A 22,304-nucleotide genomic window follows, 5' to 3' on the forward strand; every position below is an offset into this window, starting at 1 on the left:
GTCAGCACAAGCTGCCTTAGGTGAAAGTCTGGGGATCCAAGTTCTGATTTCAGTCCTGCTCTTTCATTTCCCCTGGCTGGACCTTCATTTTTCACAAGTTCCATGAAGGGATTGGACTCCATGCTCATGCAGGTGCTCGTCTATCACTGATGGGCTGGTATCGTGTCCCTGGCTTAGCCAAGTACCCTAGAATCTGCCTCATGGGTAGCTGGCCTGGTGAGGACAGATGCCCAGGAGAGCCAGGCCAGACTGCGCCAGACCCTCCACTTCTTGTGTGATTTTCAAACTTCGGAGCCACCACATGCATCTTCCTCATTATCTTGGTTCACAACAGCTGTATGGGATCTAGGTACAGCTAGGCCCCTCAATTTACAGATGGGAACACAAGTTCTAAGAGGTTCAGTAATTGGCTTTGGGCTGTGCAGTGGTTAGTAAGTAGCTGGGATTCCAGTAGATGGCATACTGACTTGAGTTCTCCTTACTTATCATCTGGCTTTGCCTTCTCCCAGACCACAGAAGTATATATACCCAACCGGAAAACTTTCTGGGAGAGGACCCACACCAATCTTTAGACAGCAGGAATCTCTACGGGAGCCTGGTGGCCCAGCCTGGAGGTCCCAGCTCTGCCCCTCTGGCCACCCTGAGTGAGTATGAGCCAGGCCCTGGAACTTGTGGTCCTGCTGGAGAGGCCTGGCCCCTCTTGCCCCAGAGATGTTCCTCTTTAGCTCTGTTAGGCCACGTGCAGCCTGCTGGAAAGAGCTGTGCTGACCTTGTGGTTTCTCAGGCACGGCCTCCCGGCCAGTGGGAGGGCTGGGGGTGGGGGGGGTAGCTTGGGTTACCAAAGGGGGATGGGAAACACTATTACGTGTTGGGGCCTTTTAACTTCCTTTGAAGGGGAAATCTTTTCAACTTATCAACAACACATGTAATTCGTTGTAGAAAAATGTCCAAATATGTTTTAGCAAAGAGAAAACAAACCCTTTCCATAACCCGTCCCACCAACCACCATAAATACTACAAAGCAACCCTGTCTTTTTAGACCAGCACTGCCTGATAGAAACACAATGCGAGCCACATATACAATTTTAAGTTTTCTAGTCGCCATAGTTTAAAAAGGAGAGAGAGGTGAGATCAATATAAATAATATAACCCAAGATGTTTCAACATATAATCAGTATAAAAATCATTAGTGAAGTTTATTTCTTTGAAATAAGTCTTTGAAATCTAGGTGTCTTCTACACTAAAAAGCACGCCTCAGTTCGGACTGACCACATTGCAAGTGCTCAGTATCCACATGTGGCTTCTGACTGTTGTGTTAGACTGTGGGTGTGTATGCACGTACAGAGGGGGCCAAAAAAATGTACATACGTTTTAAGAAAGGAAAACTGGATTAAAATTGTAATACTCAATATGTACCGATAACAAAAGATGAACACAAGTCACGTTTGACTTCTGCAAACATCGCTTAAACTGTGTATATATTTTTTTGGCACCCCCAGTATACACACACACCTTTTAAAAATGGGATCATGTTTTGTGAGCTGTATTTTTTCCCCCGCTAAGAAACGTAGGCTTTCAAGGGCACGTATCTTGTAACCCTCAGAGCAGCCTCGGTGAGGAAGCTAGCATTTTCCCGAGAAGGGTTAGGAGCTGGCCTGCGCTGCTGCTCTGCGAGTGCAGCCACACACAGCCCAGCGCTGCTCCTGTGAGGCTTCTGCTCCTTCACTGCCCCTGCAGCCCCTGCAGTTGATCCGAGACCACCGAGCCCAGTCCAGAATCCGCATGTACCAGGTGCCGTGCCCACACACACTGCTTTGCTCAGGATCGCAGGCCCACGGGAAAGCGACTGACGAGGCACCTGTACAGGGATGCGGCGTTGAAAACACGAGCGCTCTGAGGCCCAGTTCGGTGCTCACGGCGTGCGCCACACTCAGCTGCCTTCTGAGAACTTAGTCTTGGGTTTGAAACTAGCCCAGGTACGAAGAGGAAACCACCAGGGGTGGCCAAAGTCCCCCACATGGGTTTGTCCTGGGGTGCCCCACATCCCTGGTGGGGGCTGGCCAGCAGAGGGGGAAAGACCAGCAGGGCCAGAGTGGGTGTCAGAAGGGACATGGGTTGGCCTGTGTGAGGTCATGACTTAGAAATCTCTAAATAATTGATTAGTTTGTCAAACAGTCCTGCCCCCCTAGTGCAGGGACACGTGTGCTTCACACCAGGCCACTTTTGTGGCAAGAACCTCATTACTTAGCAGGTCTGAGATTTGTAGGAGTCTTGTTTCTTTTCCCCCACACCCAAGTCTGTGCCTTAGTTTTTCAGCCTGTAAAATGTAGTTGCCTTCTAGGCGTATGTGTCACTAGCTTGCTGCTGACCACCCCAGGCCCCTTCATATGAGGGCTGGGGGTGAGCGGCAGACCTTGAATTAGTGTTCAGTAAAGAGGACCAGATTTTGGATGATTGGGGTTTGGAAGGCTGGGTGGATCCAGGGACGGGGTCTTCCTCCCCGTCCCTGTAGCGCCCAGCAGCAGTTTCCACAGGCTGGGAGGGGGCTGCTCCAGGGAATGAGATGGTGCCTTGGTTTTTGTGCTCCTCCGGGAGCTCTGTTGTCTTGAGATGGGACACTGTCCAAGATGGCGCCTGCCAGAGCTGAGCATTCTAAGCCACCATCCTTTGATTTCTCCTGGGGTCTAGTCTTACTCATTAAGCCCTTGGGTTGAGAGGGTTGGTACTGCCTTTGGGATAGCCCTCGGGACTTCAAAAGAGTTTACAAAACACTTCTTTATTCATACCTCACTAGTGCCCTTCAAGTGGGTAGTAGTTGGCTCCCTTTTATGGAGAAATTCCTTCTCCATAGACCTACAGAGATTAAGGGACCTGCCCAGGGTCAGAATTAAGAACTGGCAGAGCCAGTTTATCCCCCCCACCCCACCCCCACCCTTTAAAGCACAACTAATAAGGGAAAAAATCAGCCGAGTATAAAGAAGATAAGCATCAGTCTTCCTATTAGGTAAGATGGCAAGGGAGGCACTTAGCACAGTGACAGATCATACTGAGGGCTCAGTAGTAGCTCCGTAAACAGTTTTTAAAAGTTAATTTGATTCTGTCGGCTTTTTCTCTCCATGACCTGTGGGCACAGCAGTATGTGCACTGAGTGGGGGGTCCTCTTGCCAAGCATGGGGAAAGGGGTGTGAGGACATTGGCAGCCTGAGAATGCCAGACTGCTGGCTGGGAGTTCCCAGCTGGGAGTAGAGAGGCTGCTGAAGTTCCCTGTTGGCTGCATCTGGGCTTGTAGTTGCTCTGGGATGTTCTCTGCCCTTCTAGGCCATCCCTGTCTCTCCTCCTGACTTGTATCGTCACTGCCATTGCCCCTCTGAGGCGACAGCTCTTTGGAGATCCTAGATTTGAGGAAGGCCAAAGTCCCAAGGGGCTTTGGAAACCATCTGGTTCCTTCTCATTTTATAGAAAACGGAGGTTGTCTGTTGGCCAGCGTATCCCACGTGGCACGAGGGGGATCACAGTGTCCATGTTAGGTCTTGCTTCACTGCCCTGTCCCTTCACGGAGAGACAGGAGCCCCTTTGGATGGTGGGCGCTGCAAGGCTGCATATGAGAAGACGAGGCTGGCAGCACAAGCACCAAGGCAGACCCAGTGCAGATGCTGTTGCTCCTGGTCCTGCAGGCACAGCCTTCAGCTCCCTTCCCTCCCCCTCACTGGGCCAGCCTTCGACACCCCAAGAAGGCCAGGGATGGCCTGGCCAAATGGAGGAGGTGTTGCCCAGAATTGCTCTACATTTCTTGAAAACAGGCCCACCCGTCCACTCTGTCTTACTGATGAGCTCTTCAGAGTGGTTCTGGGAAGTGTGGGGGCCACCAAGCAGACATCCTGGACTAGGTCCTACCGGGAGGTTCACCACTGAGCTTGGGGTGGGTGGAACAGTTCGTCAGTGGTCCTAATCAGGTACTCGGTCATCAATAAATTTCCAAAACAATAGCTAACAAGTGTTGAGTGCTTCCTATGTACTAGGCACTTTTCCAAGCACTTTACAAATACCCACTGATTTAATCCACATTAGGTTGAAAACTATTCCTATTTACAGAAACCCAGAGTCACCAAGGTAGAAGTAGCAGAGCCTGGACTCCAAGCCTTGGCCATAGGAGCACCACCCAGGGCTGGTGGTGCAGTTGGGCGATCCAGGCTGACCTTGGTGAAGTAGGCAGCTTTCTAGACTCCTAGTCCAGTGCTCTTTCCACAGAGGCATCCACTCTTAATTCTCATCTGTGTTTCTGCATTTTGCTCTTCTTGGGCCTTGCCTTAATTCCTCTGGTACCATCTGGACCTCAGCATTGCAGGCTGGCTTGAGGTGAGGACATAGCAGCCCCTGGAGGGAAAAGAACGTTGAACCTACCACCACCCATGTCAGCTACGAGTTTCATGGCTGGACCCTTGGCGATCTTACCCACTTTCTGTATCCACAGTACACAATATGGGCTAAATAGTTGTTGAGATGAAGAGCATTTTTCAGTCATTGCCAGACTAGAAATACAAATACGTTCATGGTTTCTGTCCATTTCTCCTGCCCACAGCAGACATTGCAAATTGATCCCAGGCGGTTAAGCTCAGCCAGTCACAGGTGGAGTTGAAGATTAAGCTCTTATATAAATGGAACCTCAGAGGATAGGCACTGGCTTGTTCACTGTTACTTCCCCAGTGCCTGGCACACAGACCCCTCAGTAGCCAAGTTCACCCATGGTGAAGTTTCATGATAGAGTGGCAGGGCTGGGATCTCATAAAATAAGTTGGTATTTTGGGGACAAGTCAGGAAGCTCACTGTGTCTCAGTTCTACACTCTGTAATATGACGTGGAGAACCACGTCCACCCTTCCTATATCAGACATTTTTTTGAGACAGGTACTATGGTGGGTGAGGAAGTACCTTAGGAGCTGATTAGCCCTGGTCACCAAGAGTAAGGAAAGGTAATTTACCTGGGTGGGTGGTTTATGCTTTCTGTTCAGCTCTCTCCTGTGCCCTAGAACGGGGCCTATACAAAATCCTGGCTTTTCCACCTCCTGTCCCCCTCTCCTGCCTGTCCTTTGTACTCCATCCTCTCCTTTTGATCTGCTTGAGGTGGCACAATTCTCCTGGGCTTGGTGCTGGCCACACCCTGGGCATTTGGGTTGCAGGAGGCCCTGGAGCATTGCCTTTGCCATAAGCAGTGCTTTGGTTTCTGGCTCTGTGTTGCCCTTCTTCCCTTTGCTGAGTGGTGTTATCCCCACCTGGTAAGTGAACTAACAGGCTCAGAGAAGTGGATTCTTGGGCCGGTGGCCTCAGTCCCCTGTAGGACCTACAGGCTTGAGATGTAGCCCGTTGGGGACCTAAAGATACCAGTGCTTGTCTCCAGCATTGCTGAGAGGCCTGGGGCAGCTTGGGATTTCAGATCCTTGGAGTCAGATGGACACCTTCTCACTGTGTAACCTGTGGCTAACCACTTAGCCTCTGAGTCTCCTCTACAACCGGGATAGCAGTTGTGAGGAGTGAAAAACCTAATGCACAAAAGGCCCACAGCAGGAGGCCTGATGTAAGTGCTTAGTAAATTGAGCCATTATTATTTAACTGACCCAGACCTCAGCATTGGGTGAGCAAACTGGCTTAGGGTAAGAGTAGAGGCTCTTTGGCTGTGAGGAGGAGGCAGGCAGACAGTTGTCTTCAGAGCCTTCATTCTTCTCCCTCTGGCAATACCATAGTTTGGAGCTTGTTGTGAAACTAAACCCTGAGCCCAGCCCAGAGGGATCCTTTGTGACCTCACGTCTGTCCAGACACTCAGCTGTGGCTTCTTTTTCTTTTTTTTTTCTTTTTTAAGTTTATTGGGATGACAATTGTTAGTAAAGTTACATAGGGGTTCAGGTGTACTCTGCAATACATCTTCTGTACATCACAATGTGTGTTCACCACCCAGAGTCAGTTCTTAGCTTGTGGCTTCTTGACCTGACCGATCTTGGTACCTGATGCTGGAGTTGGGACTGGTAGATGAGTGGAGGGGGTGGGCTCTTCATGCATCCCGCTAGCTGCTTGTTGTGTGTGTGATTAAAACATTCTACTTCTTGCTCTTGTGAGCCATTTAATTCCTGTCTGCAAGCATGAGACCCTGAACTGGGCGTTGGAGACCAGGGTCCCTTCCTGGTAGTCTCACTCATTGGCAGCTCAGTTCCCAAACATCAGTTGTCATCAGCATTGCCCTGGAAACTTGTTAAAGCTGCAGATGTCCTAGCTCTGCCCCCTGCCCCCAACCTGATTTCTGGAGCATGGGGGAAAGCAAGAACCTGCATTTTGACCGGCTGCCCACCCCCGCCCCAGGTGCCCTTAGATTACAGAAGTGGTATTGCAAGCCTGCTAGCTCACTGGTCCCAGTTTCCACAGCTGTAAAGTGAGGGTTTTTCACAATTGGCTTCTGCACAGGAACTCAAGATGAATGGGAGATAAAGTGGGAAAGGGGCTTGAGTTCCATTTCCATCAGAAGAGCTCTGCCATTTATTTTTCAAGAAACTATTAAATATTCAATACAACAGAACATAAATGTTAAATAAAAGAAAAATATAAAAAGGAGAACCCATGTGCTGGTTTAAGAAGTGCAGCCTGGAAAGCTGGCTTCATCTAAAGTTGTGGTTCTGGTGGTCAGTGAGCATAAGGATAAATCAAAGGATGTTAGGACTGGCAGATGACAGGTTCTCACTACCCCACTGTCAGGGAGCACGAGGCAATGGTCCATCCTGTGGTGGCCATATTTAGTAAATAAAAACACAGGACGCCCAGTTACATTTGAATTTCAGATAAACAGTGAATATTTTAGTAGAAGGTGTCCCAAATATGGCATGGGACGTGTAGTTTTAAAAATTTCTTGTTGTTTATCTGAAATTCACATTTAACTAGGTGTCCTGAGTTATTTGCTAAATCTGCTTCTCCCCTTTTTTTGTTAGCACCAGGTTCAAGAATTGCCTCAAAGAGATGAACAATAATAATAGCTATCATGAGTTTATGGTAGTTCTGTGTTTAACTGTGACTTCATTTCAGCTGTTTAAATCCTGTGAGCTAGTAGCAGCTGTTCTGAGCCCCTTTCATAGTTTCAGAAAACCAGAGGTTAAGTCTGTTTCTTCTAGGAGCTTCCATGCAAGGTGCCTTTCTGCCTCCTTATGAAGCTGCTAGCTTGGTCCTCACTCCTGTGAGGCCCAGTTCATGCCCATCAGGTTACAGGCTACATGAGAAGTTGGTCCAGTTTGACCGTTTCCCCTGGCCTTGTGAGTTACTTATTTGATGGCAGCTGGTGTTTAGAACTTCCTGGAGTGGGCTGTGAGGGCCATGCTGTTAACTCCTCTGTCCTGGCTCTTAGCCCAGCAGCCTCAGAAACTGGTGGGGTGGGTTTGGGGGCAGGGGTCAGACCCCCCTCTACATTCACCGAAGGGGAAAGGGGTAAAAGAGGGTATCTTCTGGTGCTTTTGGTGTGTGAGCAGGGGTGGGGAGTCTACAGGTGGGGCAGCTCCTGTGTCCACATCCATGGTATCCCGGGCTCTGCTCTTTCCCAGTTGGGGAGACCATGTGGCACTGAAGGGGCCTCCAAGGCGGGTCCGAATTCACTGAGAAGCAAATCAGCTCCTTCAGGGGAGCAAGGCCAACCTGGCTGAACTGGATTGGGGGGACTGGTCTCCACCCCAGAACTCCAGCTCCTCATCTGCTTCTAGGACACCTGGCAAGCCCTTCCCATTTTCTGTGGTGTTTTCGGCTACCAAGTGTCCCCAGCCTGCAGGACTGGAGTCTTGGGTCGTTTCAGACAGCAGGAAACGGTTAGTGAGGGTGCCCCACCTGCCACACTGGGTAGATGGCTGGTCAGACCTGCCTCCCCCACGTCTTCCAGAGATCTAAGGTTCGGCCTTCCTTGGAGAAGTGTGAAGAAATCAAATTGGGGGTGGAAGTGGGTACCCCTCCCAGGTCCACTGCACCCAGAGCACCCCTTCTTTTCCGTCATGTCCAGTTCCATGTGAGAAGTCGTTTTCTTAAAAACAGAGACGGCTCCTGTAATGCTTGGGTCCCTGAGGCCTTGCCTCTCACCCTGGGAGTGGGTGTCGTGGTGCACCGAGCATATTTGTTGAGGGGGGGAGTTGGCTTTCCCACCTGCGGGAAAAGCTGGATCTGGAGGCAGGAACTGGACATTCAGTGCTAGCTCTACGGCAATTCACTGGTCACTTTGGGCACAGCCTGAGCCCTCCTGGGCCTCAGCTTTCCTGTTCGTACAATGGGATGAGTTCGCAAGTCCCTTCCAGCCTCTCTTCTTCAATAACACGGCTAATCCAAAGTAATTCCTTAGGGAGTCAGCAGTCTCTTCCAACTAAGAATGCATTTAGGACGAGAAGAATGAGTCTGCGTTCCCTGAGGCAGTGGGTGACCACCAGGGACCAGGGAAAACCAGTTTTGAGCTGGGGAGCCTCCTGCAGCAGGACACGAGTCAGGCGGGCAGTAGTGCATTCCCTGTGCCTTGGAACCTTCCTGAGAGGAGCAGCTCCTGAAATCCAGGGCCCAGCTGCCTGAGGACTGCCTGGCCTGTCCCTCGGGCCTAGGAGAGCACACGAGAGCCCACAGGGTGAAGGTGGCTTGTAGAAGGGGTTTATAAAATGTGCATTGATGAACAGTATTTACAAAGCAGGAAGTTTCTCTGATATCCACTTTGTTTCTCTCCTTCTCTTGAAAACGCAGGAGCCCTGACAGCACTAAGCCTGGGTCTGAGGCTGGAGCCTCCACTGCTCCTGAGTGGGTGCTGCCCCCTTAGCTAGGGCCTGTTTCCCGGCTCTACGGTTGCCAGGTCTTGTGATTGATGGTACGGCCTGGGGCCTTAGGGGCTTAGGTTTGGGACCTCTGGGGAGCCGTTCTGCTGTTCTGTCTGCTGCACACCTTCTGTGACCTCGTTTCCCACAGCTGGCCCCCGGTGTTTGGACTGAAACACGCTGATTCCAGCTCTGAGGAGAACAGGGCATAGGTCCAGTCTCCAACTGAGGTTGCAGCTGCCAGACTGCACAGCTGTTCAGTTGTAATGCAAAGGGGCAATTAACCTCTCTCTCTTCCTAGAAGAGAATGCTCTGGAAATTCCTTTGGAAGCACCCAGACCTATGTAAATTCCTTCATTCAGTAAATATTTGCTGTGCGGGTGCCATACACAAGCTTCAGTCCTGGGTCCCCGGGGCCAATGGCAAGGTAGACCTACCCTCATGGAGCTCCCAGTCGGTTTCTACACAGGGCGTGGTACGGGTTAATCGAGCCCAGAGGTGGGGTCATGCTGAACTTGGGTTACTGTCCCAGCTCTGCTACCCACTACTGGCATGGTGACCTTCAGAACGTCACTTAGCCTATCTTCTGAGTCTCAGTTTCCTCATCTGTAATCTGGGAATCATCACACCTGTCTCCTAGAGTGGCTGTGAAAAATCATAGCTACTGCATGTAAAGAACTTGGGCACCTTGCAAAGACATAGTATGGGTTCAGTAATTGATTGTTCTGGTGGGTTGAGATACACACAAATGCAGTCATGTCAGGGGTGTAATAAATGTTCCAAAGATTCCAAATCATGGACTGAATTAGAACTTGATCCAGAGTTCAGAGTTGCTGGTTGGGCAGCACATTACATTAAGCAGTCAGGGAGCGCTGCCTTGGAAGAACTTACGCTGAGATCTGTGAATAATATCACACAGAATATATACTGTGTGACCTTGGGCAAGTCCCTTCCCTCAGTTTCATTTTCCAAACTACTGGAATAATAGTATTTTTGAGGCATTTAAATTAAATCACACACAGAAAGCAATTTAGACCAACTTTTGGTACCTACTCAGCACCCAGTAAGAGGTGGTCATAATTATTACTGTTCTAAATAGAACCGAATGTGCTGTTCAGAAATGTTGGGTTAGGGAGCTGGCACTTGGAGGCCAGGGAATTCACTGGCTGTTGATGTGTCTCAGCTGTGGTGACAGTTAGCTTTGGGGCAGGACTTTAGGGACCTGTGCTAGGAGTGGAGGTGGCCACAGCCACCCGAGGGCAGCAGGGTCCATGTCTGCCGGGAGAGTGTGGCCACCTGGCTTGAGTCACTACAGGCTAAAGATAGTTGACTGGGGCTGGGCCTGCGCCCAGCTGGGTTATCATGTGACCCCAGCTGCCCCTCCTCCCAAGCCAAGGGGCACAGACTGCACTCCTGACCTGGCTGCTGGCTGGCAGCTTCCTTTGACTGGAGCCTCAAGATGGTCTGACCTTCTGAAGGTTTTGCCCTCTCTGCCCACCCTCCCCACAGGGGCACCCTCCGGCCCCCTCCTTGTTTCATCTTCAGGTTGGGGGGAATTTGGGGCAGGAGGGCTGGGCAGAGAGAGAGGCTTCTGAGAGGTGGTAGCTAACAGCAACGGGGGCACAGGGCACCAGGGGCGACTGGTGGACAAGGTGAGAACTGTTAACCGACATTCCTTTTACTCTGTAGAGGAATGTTCCTGCCTAGAGGTGTTAGAGTTGGGGATGGGGTGAAAGGCCTCTGGTCCCCAAGCTTGTTCTCTGTGGCTCCCCTCCCCCACCCCACCCCCCACCCCTGGCTGGGTGACAGCCGAGACTACACCAGGCTTTTCAGACTCTGCCCCAAGCTGTCCTGGAAGGAACAGGCACAGGTGGGTGATAATCCAGACTCCCGTTCCTGCCTGCCTTCCCTCCCCTTAGATGGTTTCACTGCCTTCCATAGATGGGGTCTGGGCTGCAGTTCAGGCAGAGGGTGGGGGCAGAATCCATGTCAGGTGGGCTGGAAGCAAGCCTTTTCTCTTTCGCCTTTTTTCTGCTGGGGCCTTCCGCTGGGTGTGCTTGGTGGTGGTTTCCCTTGCGGCTCTCTGGGTAGCAGAGAAGGGTTGCTGGCATCCAGTCTTAGAAGCGGCAGTCATTCTGCCCTGTGACCTTAGGTTTCCCTGCACTGGGCCCTGGTTTCCCCAGTGTAGAATGATACCCCTGCAGCCCTGCCATCGAGGGCCTGCCCTGTTGGCCATGATCAGGATGTAACTTGGACCCCCCGCCCCCAAGCAGTCAAGAGCACAGGTTTTAGAGTCAGACTGCTTGGCTTCAGATCCTGTTCTACTGCTTGCTGGCTGTGATTTTGGCCAAAAACCTTTATACCATGTGCCTTGATTTCCTTCTTTTAAAATGAGACCAATTAGAGGAACGAACTCAACATTAGACCAGAACATGGCATGGCATCTGGTAGGTGCTCTCTATATATTACTTGCACTTGTCAATATTCTCACAACCACTGTTTGTTGCTAGCATCTCTCCTGCTTTGATGAGACATCTCAGTTGTTGAGATCTTGCCTTTTTTCCCCTCATACCTCTAGAGTGAATATTACCACCTTTTGTTCAGTTGAGGAAGGGGAGTCTTGGGGAGGGTGGTAGATAGTGTCCCAGTGGTGATACAACTGATGAGTGGAGTCTGGACTAGGACCCAGCACTGATTTCAGGTAACTGGTTGCCTCTTAGTTAAAGCAGGACAGGGGCATGGGTTCCTCTGGGAACTAGCAGTGCCTAGGTAGGACACTTGTTTCTCTGGCCTGGGGTGGCCTGGGGAGGGCTCCTGGGCCTGGGGATTGAGGCTATAGCCCCGGGAATTAGCCCTTGGAAAGCAAAGTCTCTTCTCTGGTTGAAATCAAAGAGGAGATTGGTGTGTGAACTTGCCACTCATTAAACAAATGTTACCAGGCCCTGAGCTAGACACTGGGATTATTTCTGTGAAAGCAGCCTGGTTCCTGCCCTCAAGGAGCATGTAACCAGGCCGTTAACGTACTGAAGGCTGTGACAGCACCTAGCAGGGGCACCTCACCTGCCATCTGGGAAGGCCGCCCCCAAGGAGGTCAACCAGATGGCCAGGGACAGGACCGCAGGTGGATGAGTGTGAACTTGAGTAAAAGCCTAACAAATCGCCTTGTTCTCCAAGGTTTCTAGAAGTTCTTTGCAATCAGGGTGAACTCAGCCTTTTCAGATGCCGATCTCTAGGAGCTGGTGCCAACTTCCCCTTGCTCCTTAGCCCAGCCCTGTCTTACCATTCACCCACACTGGTCCCTCAATTCCAGGGAACTTCGGTTTTCCCTATGCTTTTCCTTCCTCCTTAGCATGGCAGAGGTTTCTGCCAAAGTCTCTCTGGGTACCAGTGGTAAATTCCCCTTCCTTTCCTCTTTCCTGGGGAAACCTCCCCTGTTGCCCAGGCTGTCTCTGGAAGGCAGTGTCCAAAAGCAGAGCCAGGTTTGGGAGGGGACTTATTTGTTATCTGAGTCAGTGAATTGAACCAATTGATCCCCAAGAGTTTTTTTCCCCACACAGTCTGATTCTTTTCACGTTGAGAGATTTTCGATGGTTTCATTCTCTCTTTAATGATGAGGATGGGGATTGCTTGGAAACATTAAGCTTCCTTTGTGCATCTGAATTGTAATATTTAGCATTTATAGTTGACCCGTGAACAACATAACATGGGTTTGAACTGCACAGATCCATTTATACATGGATTTTTTTTTTTTTTTTTTCCCTCAAAAATACCTGTACTGCTTCAGTCCACAGGTGCAAAGGGCCGGCCGTATGCATTGATCTATTGCATTTTATACAGGGACTTGAGCAACCGTGGATTTTATTTGTGGGGGACCTGGAACCAATCCCCGTGGATGCTGAGGGATGACTAAGTTTTGGGGGAAGTCGGAAGTTACGTGCAGACTTTCTACTCCACGGGGATCAGTGCTCCTAACCCCTGTGTTGTTCAAGGGTCAACTGCATTTAGCATTTATTGTGCGCTAGGCACTCTTATTATGCTCTGTTCATTTAACTGTCACAGCAGCCCTAGGAGATAATTAAGATTTCAGTTTTACAGATGAAACTGAAGTTCAAAGGGGCAGAGTATACAGGAACTCCAGCCCAAGTGCATGAGATAACAAAGTCTGTGTGCTTAAGGACAGGTTGTCCTGCTTTCCTACTTGGTGTTCGAATGAAGGGTGTCACACATTTGAAAGTTGAGGCACAGAGAGAGAGAATCTCAGAGGTTAGACATTGGTCAGCCAGCCCACTTTACTGGGGAGCTGCCCTCTCTGCTCCTTCCACCCCACTCCTAAATCCCTTGCTGCCCTTCCACGCCCAGCTCCTTATTTCCTGCCATCTCGCATTAGCTGCAGTGGTTTAACTCGCCTGTTCCCACCACTCTCAATAATCTTAAGTACAAATAGTGAGTTAGCCGTGCAGACACGGGATCACGGAAAGTCTCCTGGTGCCCTCCACACACACACACACGCCTCTTGCACCACACAGAATCAGATGTGCTGCATGTAATACAAAAATGCATGTGGGATCATTTAGGACGCCCCTTGACCCCCCCGGAACTGGAGTCAGTGCTGGCTTCTGGCTGTGGTTCTGGGGGACAAAAAGTGGCTTTTCTCCTTTTCTGGCTACCCATTAGCCCCTGACTTGAGCAAGACACTCTGAGGGCCTCTGTCTGCCACCCTGCTCCCCACATAGAATGGGGGCCCCATGCAGGGCCTGCCTCACCCCGCTTCTCCCTTCCTCTTTACCTGAGAACTTCTCCCTACCATCAGTACCTGTTCACCAGGGAAACACCAGAGAAGTGTGCTAAGATTGTACCAGGAAGCTTTGGGACCCAGTCTCCCACCAGTGGACATGGGATTTCTGGAGCGCTGGAGGAGTGAGTACTAGACACAGGGGGCTGAGACTTCCAGCTGCCGTCCTGGCTTTTCCTGGGGGCTTCCCATTTGGGGGCCTCAGGTCCCTACCAGCAAATAGGACATTAGAACCATGGTCCTTTTTGCTGCTCTAACATTTTCTGTTTTCTTAGGCAGGTACAGGGTGGTGACTTGTGTGGTTCCTGAGCTGGACTTGGGTCAGGGGTGGCTGGAGCAAGTTTCAGAATTCAGAGGTCAGAGGAAGGGGGCTTGTTCCCCGATTTGGCTAGGATAGTTTGGATGTAGGGACTGGTACTTGTGCAAAGGATTGGTTTTCATTGAGATCTTTCTCAGATACCAGGCCCTGTATATTGTGGAGAGGGGGGTGGGATGGGGTGCCTGGTAAAGGGGGGTGGCTGGGAGGGGACCCACAAAGTAGTGTGTAATTGAAGTCAGAAACCCTATAGGTTTTTCCCCAGCCTCCCACCCAACCTAGTAACAGCTCATCTGAGACTTCCTGGGTTTCTAGGATTTTAACCGATCTAGGAATATTGCTTAAAGGCAGAAATAGTTCTCTCTCCTTAGTGGTCTTGTTTTTCAGTCCGGGGGACGTTGTTCTTCCTTAGGGCAGGCGCAGCCTGAGGCCCGAGCTGGAAGCAGAGCAAAAGCCGGGTGCAGGGATCTTTTAGTGGCAGGAGGGCTCTCCCATTAATTGAAGACTGAACTTGCGGTACTTTACCATGTCCCTCTGTGATCTCAGTGAATAAACTGTCAGGCAGGGTGCTCATAGGAGCTGACTCTTCCCAATTAAAAAAAAAAAGCTTTTATTAGAAGAAACACAATGACCTGAAAAACTTCGCTTTACCTTTTCGAGGACAGTCTTTAGGAACACCTCACCTACTGAACCTGATTCCCTTTGCCAGCTTCTTGTTAATGAACTTGATGTTGCAGGCCCTTTGCCTGTGCTCCTCCTGGTAGCATGAAGGGAGTGCTGGGGCCTGGAGGATGGGGCTAGGATAAGTGATGGCCACCATAGCTCAGGTCTGATGGGGGAGGTGATCTGTGATGGCTGGCTGGGGTCCTGCTCAGGGCGCTGGGTGGTATCAGGCTTCTCTGGGCCAACCCAAGATTAGCAAGGAAGTCAGTGTGGGGTACGCAGCTCCATGGGCCTACGGGCTCCATCCTCTTGGTTCTCCTAGCACTGCCTAGCACTGGGCCCGGGGTGCTGTGGGCTAGATTCCGCAGCTTCTCTCAGAGGCATGTGGGGTGTGTTGGGGGGCATGGAGCGGAAGTCAAGAATGCAGTAGCTTCACCATTAGGAGTCAGGCAAGGACTCTACTCAGTAAGGGAACACGGGTCTGATCAAGGAGTAGAACATTCCTTTTTGAGACCAGCCTTTCAAATTTCTCTGCTCAGAGACTGGAGGCAGCTCTTGCCCTGGCCTGGCTACCAACAGTGGAGACAAAGTGATAGGAGAGAAGTGGGTGAGCAGAGCCCCAGGATGTGTCTTTTCTCATGGGTCTCTGGGGCCCTTGGTCTTCAGAACTGTTGAGAAAACAAGTGTAGGTATAGAAGGGACCAGACCTGTTAGAGCCACTTTTTAAACATACACACACACACACACAAATTGTTTTCTTTTTAAAAGCCCATGTCTCTTTTTTTGAAACTGCTGGAAATTCCAAACAAAATTAAATCACTATAAACATACTACTTAATTCCTGATAACACTTAGCTTTATGTCCTTCCACAGTTTCTACTATGTATATGTGCATATACACATTTTTATTTTACAAAAATAGGATTGTAACTTTTCTTGTTTATTGTGTTTATCTTTTCATATGAATAGAGATCATTATCTTTTTAATGACTGCTCTAAAAGTTGTTAAACTTTATTTAGCCAGTTTTCTACTGTTGGGCATGTATGTTGTTTTCAGTGTTTTGAAGTTACAAATAGCACTTTGTGGACATCTTTGTACATAACTCTAAACACGTGTCTAATTTGTGTCATTAGGATAAATTCCTAAAGGTGGACCCATTGAATCAAATGGGGTCTCACTTTTTCTTTGGAAACTTGGAAGGCAAACGGAATTTCTCCTGAGTGGCTAACTCTCCTATTGACCACAGCTCACTGAGGACCGAGCTGGCCCTGCTGTATGAGGACCCACACGAGGTCTCTAGACTTCTTGATTGCCCAGTTAGGGTTTTTATATGCCTTCCCCGTGATAACTAGTCCAGGTCTGCTCACACACAGGCTTCTAGATTGTTAGAGCCAGAGAGGATCTTTTAGACCTTTATGGAACCTGCTGTGATTCGGGAGCCATCAGTTATAAAACTAACACTGGCATGGACTCAGTCTGCCATGGACTTACCCTCTCCAGCCTCTGTGCCCTTTTTAGAAGAGGGTATAGGGCTATGAGAGCCCTCCCACCTCAGAGTCAAGTTCCTGGAGTTGTAGCTGCCGATTGTTTCCATGAGCTCGCTTTCCATGATTTCTTCAGAAAGAGGCTGGTAAAATTGTTATTGGTGTTTGAGCACATGTCCTCTAACTGTCCACCTCATCATCCTCCCTTGGGAAACTGCAGGATACTTGCTGAAGTGGGAGTGGTGATGAGGGTAGGGAGCTGGTGGTGGCCCCCTCCAACGAGCTCTGCGTAACCCTCTCTCCCTTGTTCCCACAGAACATTCTGCTCCAGCCAAGGTGGTGAGAGCAGCAGTTCCTAAACAGCGCAAAGGCAGCAAGGTAAGGAATAGGAGTGGGCAATCTAAGGGGACTTCTGGAGGTGGCCTTTTTCCTGTTCTAGTGAGTGCTTCTGAGTTGCAGGTAGTTCTGGATCCTCTCTGAATAGCAGGGGAGCCCCTTCTGGGCCTCCAGTGTGGATGGTCCTAGTGGGCAGACTGATTTTGTCCTCTGATCTCTTGGTGGAGCTGTATTTTGAGTGAGTGGCAGAGGCAGGGTCACCCCGGGGCCCTTATAGAATGTGCCTTGCAGGTTGGTGACTTTGGAGATGCAATCAACTGGCCCACACCTGGAGAGATAGCCCACAAGAGTGTGCAGGTGAGTCTGGGGGGAGGAACGGGCAGGATTGACCTCTGTCTACATGTGTACATTTGGCTTCTCAAGCCTTCAGAGCCTCAGGTCTTACCTTAAGAAGTGTGCGCAACATTGAAATAGCTAAGAATCACCATTTGAGCCCTTATTGTGTGTCAGGGATTGCCAAGTGCTGTCTATTCAGCATTTCATTTAACCCTCACAGTGACTCCAAGGTAGGTCCTCTAATACCCATTTTACAGATGAGGCCGCTGAGGCTGGGGGAAGTTAATTACTAACCTTTCCTTGATAGCCACGTGAGGATTGGAAGTCAGTGTGTTGCATTTTCCAGAGCCAGTGTTTTCGGTCACTACACTTGAATTGCTAGTGAGTGAAGCAGGAGAGTGGTGATGGGCCAGGTCCCCACCTCTAGACCACATGTCTTGGGGAAGCTTTTACAGCTCTCCTTAGTCCCAGCAGCGGAGGGGCTCCTGGCCAGTCTTCTTTTGCCCAGTGCTTTTGTTCTGGGCTGACGGTCTAGGTCTCTCCCTGGCTGTGGCCACTGGCCTTCAGTTTGCAGATGGGGTTAGTGCAGATAGTCGAGGGCCAGCCTCTCCTCCATCCTACAGACCACCTGGATGTGGCCCCTACGAGCCCCAGCCCCCCTGTCTTGGGGTTGTCTCTCTTACTTAGACTTGAGGAAGCTGGAGAGACAGGTTGTCTCCTACCTCCTGCTGTTTGGCCATGCTTCCTATTGAAACATCTCAGACGTGAAAACAGGACCTTAGAATATATCACGCCCGACCTGCCATCGCATGCTCCAGTTCCTTCTGCCCGGTCTTTCTAGTGACAGGGAGTTCCCTTCTGTCCCATCCCAAGAGGCTCTCACCACACCTCACTGTTACTTTACTCCCCACTGCAGCCGCAGTCCCACAAGTCTCAACCTGCCCGTAAGCTGCCACCCAAAAAGGACATGAAGGAACAGGAGAAAGGAGAGGGGAGCGATAGTAAGGAGAGCCCAAAAACCAAATCGGATGAATCGGGGGAGGAGAAGAATGGGGACGAGGACTGCCAGCGAGGGGGGCAGAAGAAGAAAGGTGAGTGACTTGGGGGAGAAAGTGGCAGGGCAGAACTGAAATGGTCAGCACACAAGGGCTGTGGAGGCATTTCAGGAGCCCCTGCCAAGTCCTTGGGAGGCTGGTTCGTGAAGGCCTCTGGGCCAGGTCTGTCCTGTCCGTTAGTTTCTAATTGAACAAGCATTTAGTCAGCCCTTTTCTCAGCAGTGGGGCTCCAGCAATGCACGAGACAGGTGAGGTCCCCACCTCAGCTGTCCTGTGAAAGATTTCATTTAAAGACAAGAGTTCCCATTGCTCTGGCTGAAACGGTTAGGGTTACAAGTTCAGCTGCTGTAATAGAGATAGAAAGTAACAGTGGTTTAAACAAGATGGAAGTTTATTTCTCCCACTTGACAGCTCAGTGTAAGTAAGCCAGGCCCAGAATGGCAACCCTTTGATTCCTCTCATCTTGCTGTCGTGCATTGGCTCTTCTCATCCAAGATGACTTGCTGTTGGCTTCTCATTTCAGCTAGCAGGAAGGGCAGAGAGGGAGAGTGGCTCCCTGCCTTTTAGGGACTCGGCCTGGAATTGACCACTTTGACTCAGCTCTCAGAGCCAGCACTTTGGCATGAGACTCACAGGAGCCTGGAGAATACAGTCTGGATTCTGGGTAGCCGTGTGTGGCTCCAGAAGCGGGTTCTCTGACCACGGAAAAATCGGAAAAATCGATGTTGACAGTCACACTGAGGTCTATGACCTCCTTATTGTAGAGATGACAATGAGGTCCAGTGAGGGAAAGGAATTGGCCCAAGGTTACCAGATTGTGATTCAGGCCTGAAGCCCTGGGTAGGGGGAAGAAGGGGTCGGGGTAGGGATGGCTGGGAGGGACCACTCCTGCAAGCCTTTCTCATGTCCTCATGCTGCCCTCCAGGGAACAAACACAAGTGGGTCCCCTTGCAAATAGACATGAAGCCTGAAGTGTCCAGAGAGAAACTGGCCTCCCGCCCTGCTCGTCCGCCAGAGCCACGACACACCCCTGCCAATCGCGGGGAGATCAAAGGTACGCCTACTGTGGAGGGCCTGGGTGATGGGGGTCATGCTCAGGCCTGACCCAGTGCCCCCTCTCCCCATAGGCTCTGAGCCTGCCACCTACGTGCCTGTGCCTGTGGCCCCCCCCACCCCAGCCTGGCAACCAGAGACCAAACAGGAACCTACCTGGCACGATCAGGATGAGACATCGAGTGTGAAGAGTGATGGGGCTGGTGGGGCACGGGCTTCCTTCCGCGGCCGTGGACGGGGGCGTGGTCGCGGCCGGGGACGCGGCCGGGGTGGCACTCGAAGTACGTGAGGAGGCCCCTTTGGGCTCCGGGATGTCCAAGGGAGTGCGGCGGGGGTGGCAGGAAGGGATCACCTCGTCATGGCATCCGTTTTCCCTGCAGCCCATTTTGACTACCAGTTTGGCTACCGGAAGTTTGATGGTGCAGAAGGGCCTCGAACCCCCAAGTACATGAACAATATCACCTACTACTTTGACAATGTCAGCAGCACCGAGCTTTACAGCGTGGACCAGGAGCTGCTCAAAGACTACATTAAGCGCCAGATGTGAGTAGGCGGGAGCCTTCCTCCTAGAGAGACGGGTGGGGGGGTTGGCAGCCGCCAGAGGAGGGCATATGGGCCCTCTGGTGCTGGCAGCAGTTGCTGCCCTAGCTGGAGCTGAGAAAAATAACTTACACTCATCTTTTAAGCTAATATTTCATAAATTATTGTTTATTACAGAAGTAATACCATATTTACCTTAAAAAAATTATAAATTACCACCACCAAGATGGGGAGAAAATGTCTAGACTCTGCTCCATTGTGTGCTCCTGTATGTAATGGCTGCATTGTCAGGATGCTAGCAAACATGGACTCCTCACTATTGGTGAGGCTCAGTGCTATGTGCCTAATAGGCATTCTCTTATTTAATCCTGCAGTTACCCACTTAATTCCTCTGAGCTGGGTCTTATCCCCATTTTATAGATGAGCATACAGGCCCAGTAACTTGCCCAGTCTCACAATTAGTAAGTGACAAGGCACATAGTTGAATTCATTTCTGTCTGATTGCAGACTCTTGGCTCCTAACCATGCCAATATATTGTCTCTCAGTGCAGTGGGGGAGCCATACAAGGAGATAGATCATGGCAGCAGTGTGTGCTAAATGTTTTCAGAGTGGAAAAGGAAGTGAAGAGCTTGTCAGGCCTGCAGAGGGGCTGAAGGGCAGAGGGAATGGTTTGACCCCAAGGTTAGGGAGCTGCGAGAGGGTAGGTAACATCATTTCTTTCAGCCCTTAAAACTGTTTATGCAACAGGGACGGGGTAAGAGGCTGTGTGAGGTAGCTGGGGTGTACAGTAGAAAAGGGAAGGCATGTTTGTAAGTGATGCAGCAATTATACCTGTTCTCCCCTTCACCTAGTGAGTACTACTTCAGCGTGGACAATTTAGAGCGAGACTTCTTCCTGCGACGGAAAATGGATGCCGACGGTTTCCTTCCCATCACTCTTATTGCTTCTTTCCACCGAGTGCAGGCCCTTACCACTGACATTTCACTCATCTTTGCGGTATGTCTCCCTCCCTGGGACTGGGGTGCAGGGGAAAGAAACGTCCTGCTCACGGAGCTGGAGTTTGAGCCAAGGCAGGAAACCTTGGAAGAGCCCCCATTTGACTACCTCCGCTAAAGTTCCAAGGCTAGGCCAGCCTCTCCCGCTCTTCCTCCATTCCTCCCTCTTCTACCTTCTGTTCTTGTTGTCTCTCTCTGTCTCTCTCTGTCTCTCTCTCTCCCCCCCCCCTTTTATTATGGAAAAATCTCAAGACATTTGCAAAAGTAGACAATACTATAATGAACCTATCACCCAGCCTGAAGCAATTTTCAGTTTATCGCCAGTCTTATTCCATCTGCCCCCTCATGTTTCCTCTCCCAGACTACTTTGAAGAAAAAATCAGGTAACCTGACATTTCATCCGTGTTTCAGTATCTACCTCTAAAAAAGACCTATTAAAAAACATAATCACAATATCATTATCACATGTAAAAATATTAATTGCTTAAGCTCACCAAATAGTCAGAAATTTGTTTCAGTGGTTTGAGAATCAGGATCCAAATAAGATGCATGTGTTGTCTTAACTCTCCCCCCACCCCACCCCACCCCTGGGCTTCCCTTGCATTTTATTATTTGAATAAACTGGGTTGTATGTCTTGTAGGACACAGTGGTGTCATTTAACACGTTCTGTACTCCAAATTTTTTGTAAATTGGTGATTTAGAGGCCCAAAACCAGATTCAGGTTTTGGATTCCCCCCTTATCAAGAATATAGATAATGATATGTTCTCTCAGGTGACTCATAGTGTTTCATTTGATTCTCCCTCTTGTGATAATAAGCTTCTATTGACAATCAGTGCCTATTATTTCATTGGGGATTGCAAAATGGTGATACTCTAATTCTGCCAATTTGTCTTCATTTGTTAGCTGAAATACCTCTTTTAGGAGGATCTTTGTTAAATCAACTATTCAATTACCAAGAGGCATTTAGTTTGTGTTTAGTTTGAAGGGTAGATAAATGCTTGATCTTTTCCTTTATTAACCAGTTTTTTAGAATTATGAGTTGATCCCAAATCTTCAAAGGTGACCAGTGAGGTTTAGGCTTGTTTTTTGTTTGTTTTAGTGTCACCACCAACTTAAGGATTCAGACATTTTTCATTTCAACCCATTGCAGTTGATAGGCGCGATCAAATTGTTCTGTATTTGACCAGTGGGACCCTAGTTCATCTTGTACATTTCCTGCCTAAGATCTGTAATTGGCCATTTCTTTAAGGAGCTCTAGTTCCCTCTATTTTGGGGAAATGGTATTTAGATAGCACACATTTGAGTTACAAGAGAGTTCATTGATACTTGATTGCTGATTGTTTCTAGAGCTTTTTGTTTTTTATTTCTTTTAATAAATACATTATGAGGTTATACTGGTATTTTCTATTTAGGGATTACTTTTTTAGGGGCACAGGACTATAGGGTCTTTAACTCAAAGGATCTTTTATTTATAACTACTCCCTTCTCCCATGCCAAAAGTCCTAATTCCTAGTGATATCAATATAATTATTTGTATATTTTACTCTACATTTTATACACATTATTTTTATAATCTCTATTAGTAAAACGCTTTTTTTTGTGTATTCATACAGTCATTTTACTGTATTTTATTTTTTGTTTTGTTTTTTTAGTTTCAGGTGTAGAAAACAATGTAATCGTTACACATTTCACCCCTCACAAAGTGATAACTACCCTCCCCCAATCTACTACCCCTCTGACATCCTATACAACTGTTACAATTCCATTGACACTATTCTTTATGCTGTACTCCACATCCCGTGACTATATATGTATTAAATTATAGTTGATGTTCAATGTTATTCAGCTTCAGCATCAGGTGTACAGTGCAGTGATCAGGCATCTACATGGTCCATGAAGTGGTCTCCCTAATAAGACAAGTGCCCAT

The 22,304-nt window shown here is 49.4% G+C and overlaps 1 protein-coding gene across 4 annotated transcripts in view; it reads left to right on the forward strand.

The window, feature by feature from the left end:
• Window positions 1-22,304, forward strand: part of LARP1 (La ribonucleoprotein 1, translational regulator) — an 84,578-nt gene that overhangs the window by 45,616 nt on the left and 16,658 nt on the right. For 2 of the 4 annotated variants that reach the window (XM_074313818.1, XM_019750383.2), the window contains exons 2-8: window positions 16,376-16,437; window positions 16,687-16,752; window positions 17,648-17,822; window positions 18,712-18,840; window positions 18,914-19,120; window positions 19,220-19,382; window positions 20,232-20,376. In XM_074313818.1, the coding sequence (XP_074169919.1) occupies window positions 17,699-17,822; window positions 18,712-18,840; window positions 18,914-19,120; window positions 19,220-19,382; window positions 20,232-20,376 (768 nt within the window). In that variant the 5' untranslated portion in view covers window positions 16,376-16,437; window positions 16,687-16,752; window positions 17,648-17,698. Of the gene's footprint in view, window positions 1-509; window positions 645-10,234; window positions 10,456-16,375; window positions 16,438-16,686; window positions 16,753-17,647; window positions 17,823-18,711; window positions 18,841-18,913; window positions 19,121-19,219; window positions 19,383-20,231; window positions 20,377-22,304 lie in introns of those variants that run through there. The other 2 variants (XM_074313817.1, XM_074313819.1) reach the window with 2 other exon arrangements.

Source organism: Rhinolophus sinicus, linkage group LG10 (assembly GCF_036562045.2).
Source record: "Rhinolophus sinicus isolate RSC01 linkage group LG10, ASM3656204v1, whole genome shotgun sequence".
Taxonomy (NCBI): Eukaryota; Metazoa; Chordata; class Mammalia; order Chiroptera; family Rhinolophidae; genus Rhinolophus; species Rhinolophus sinicus.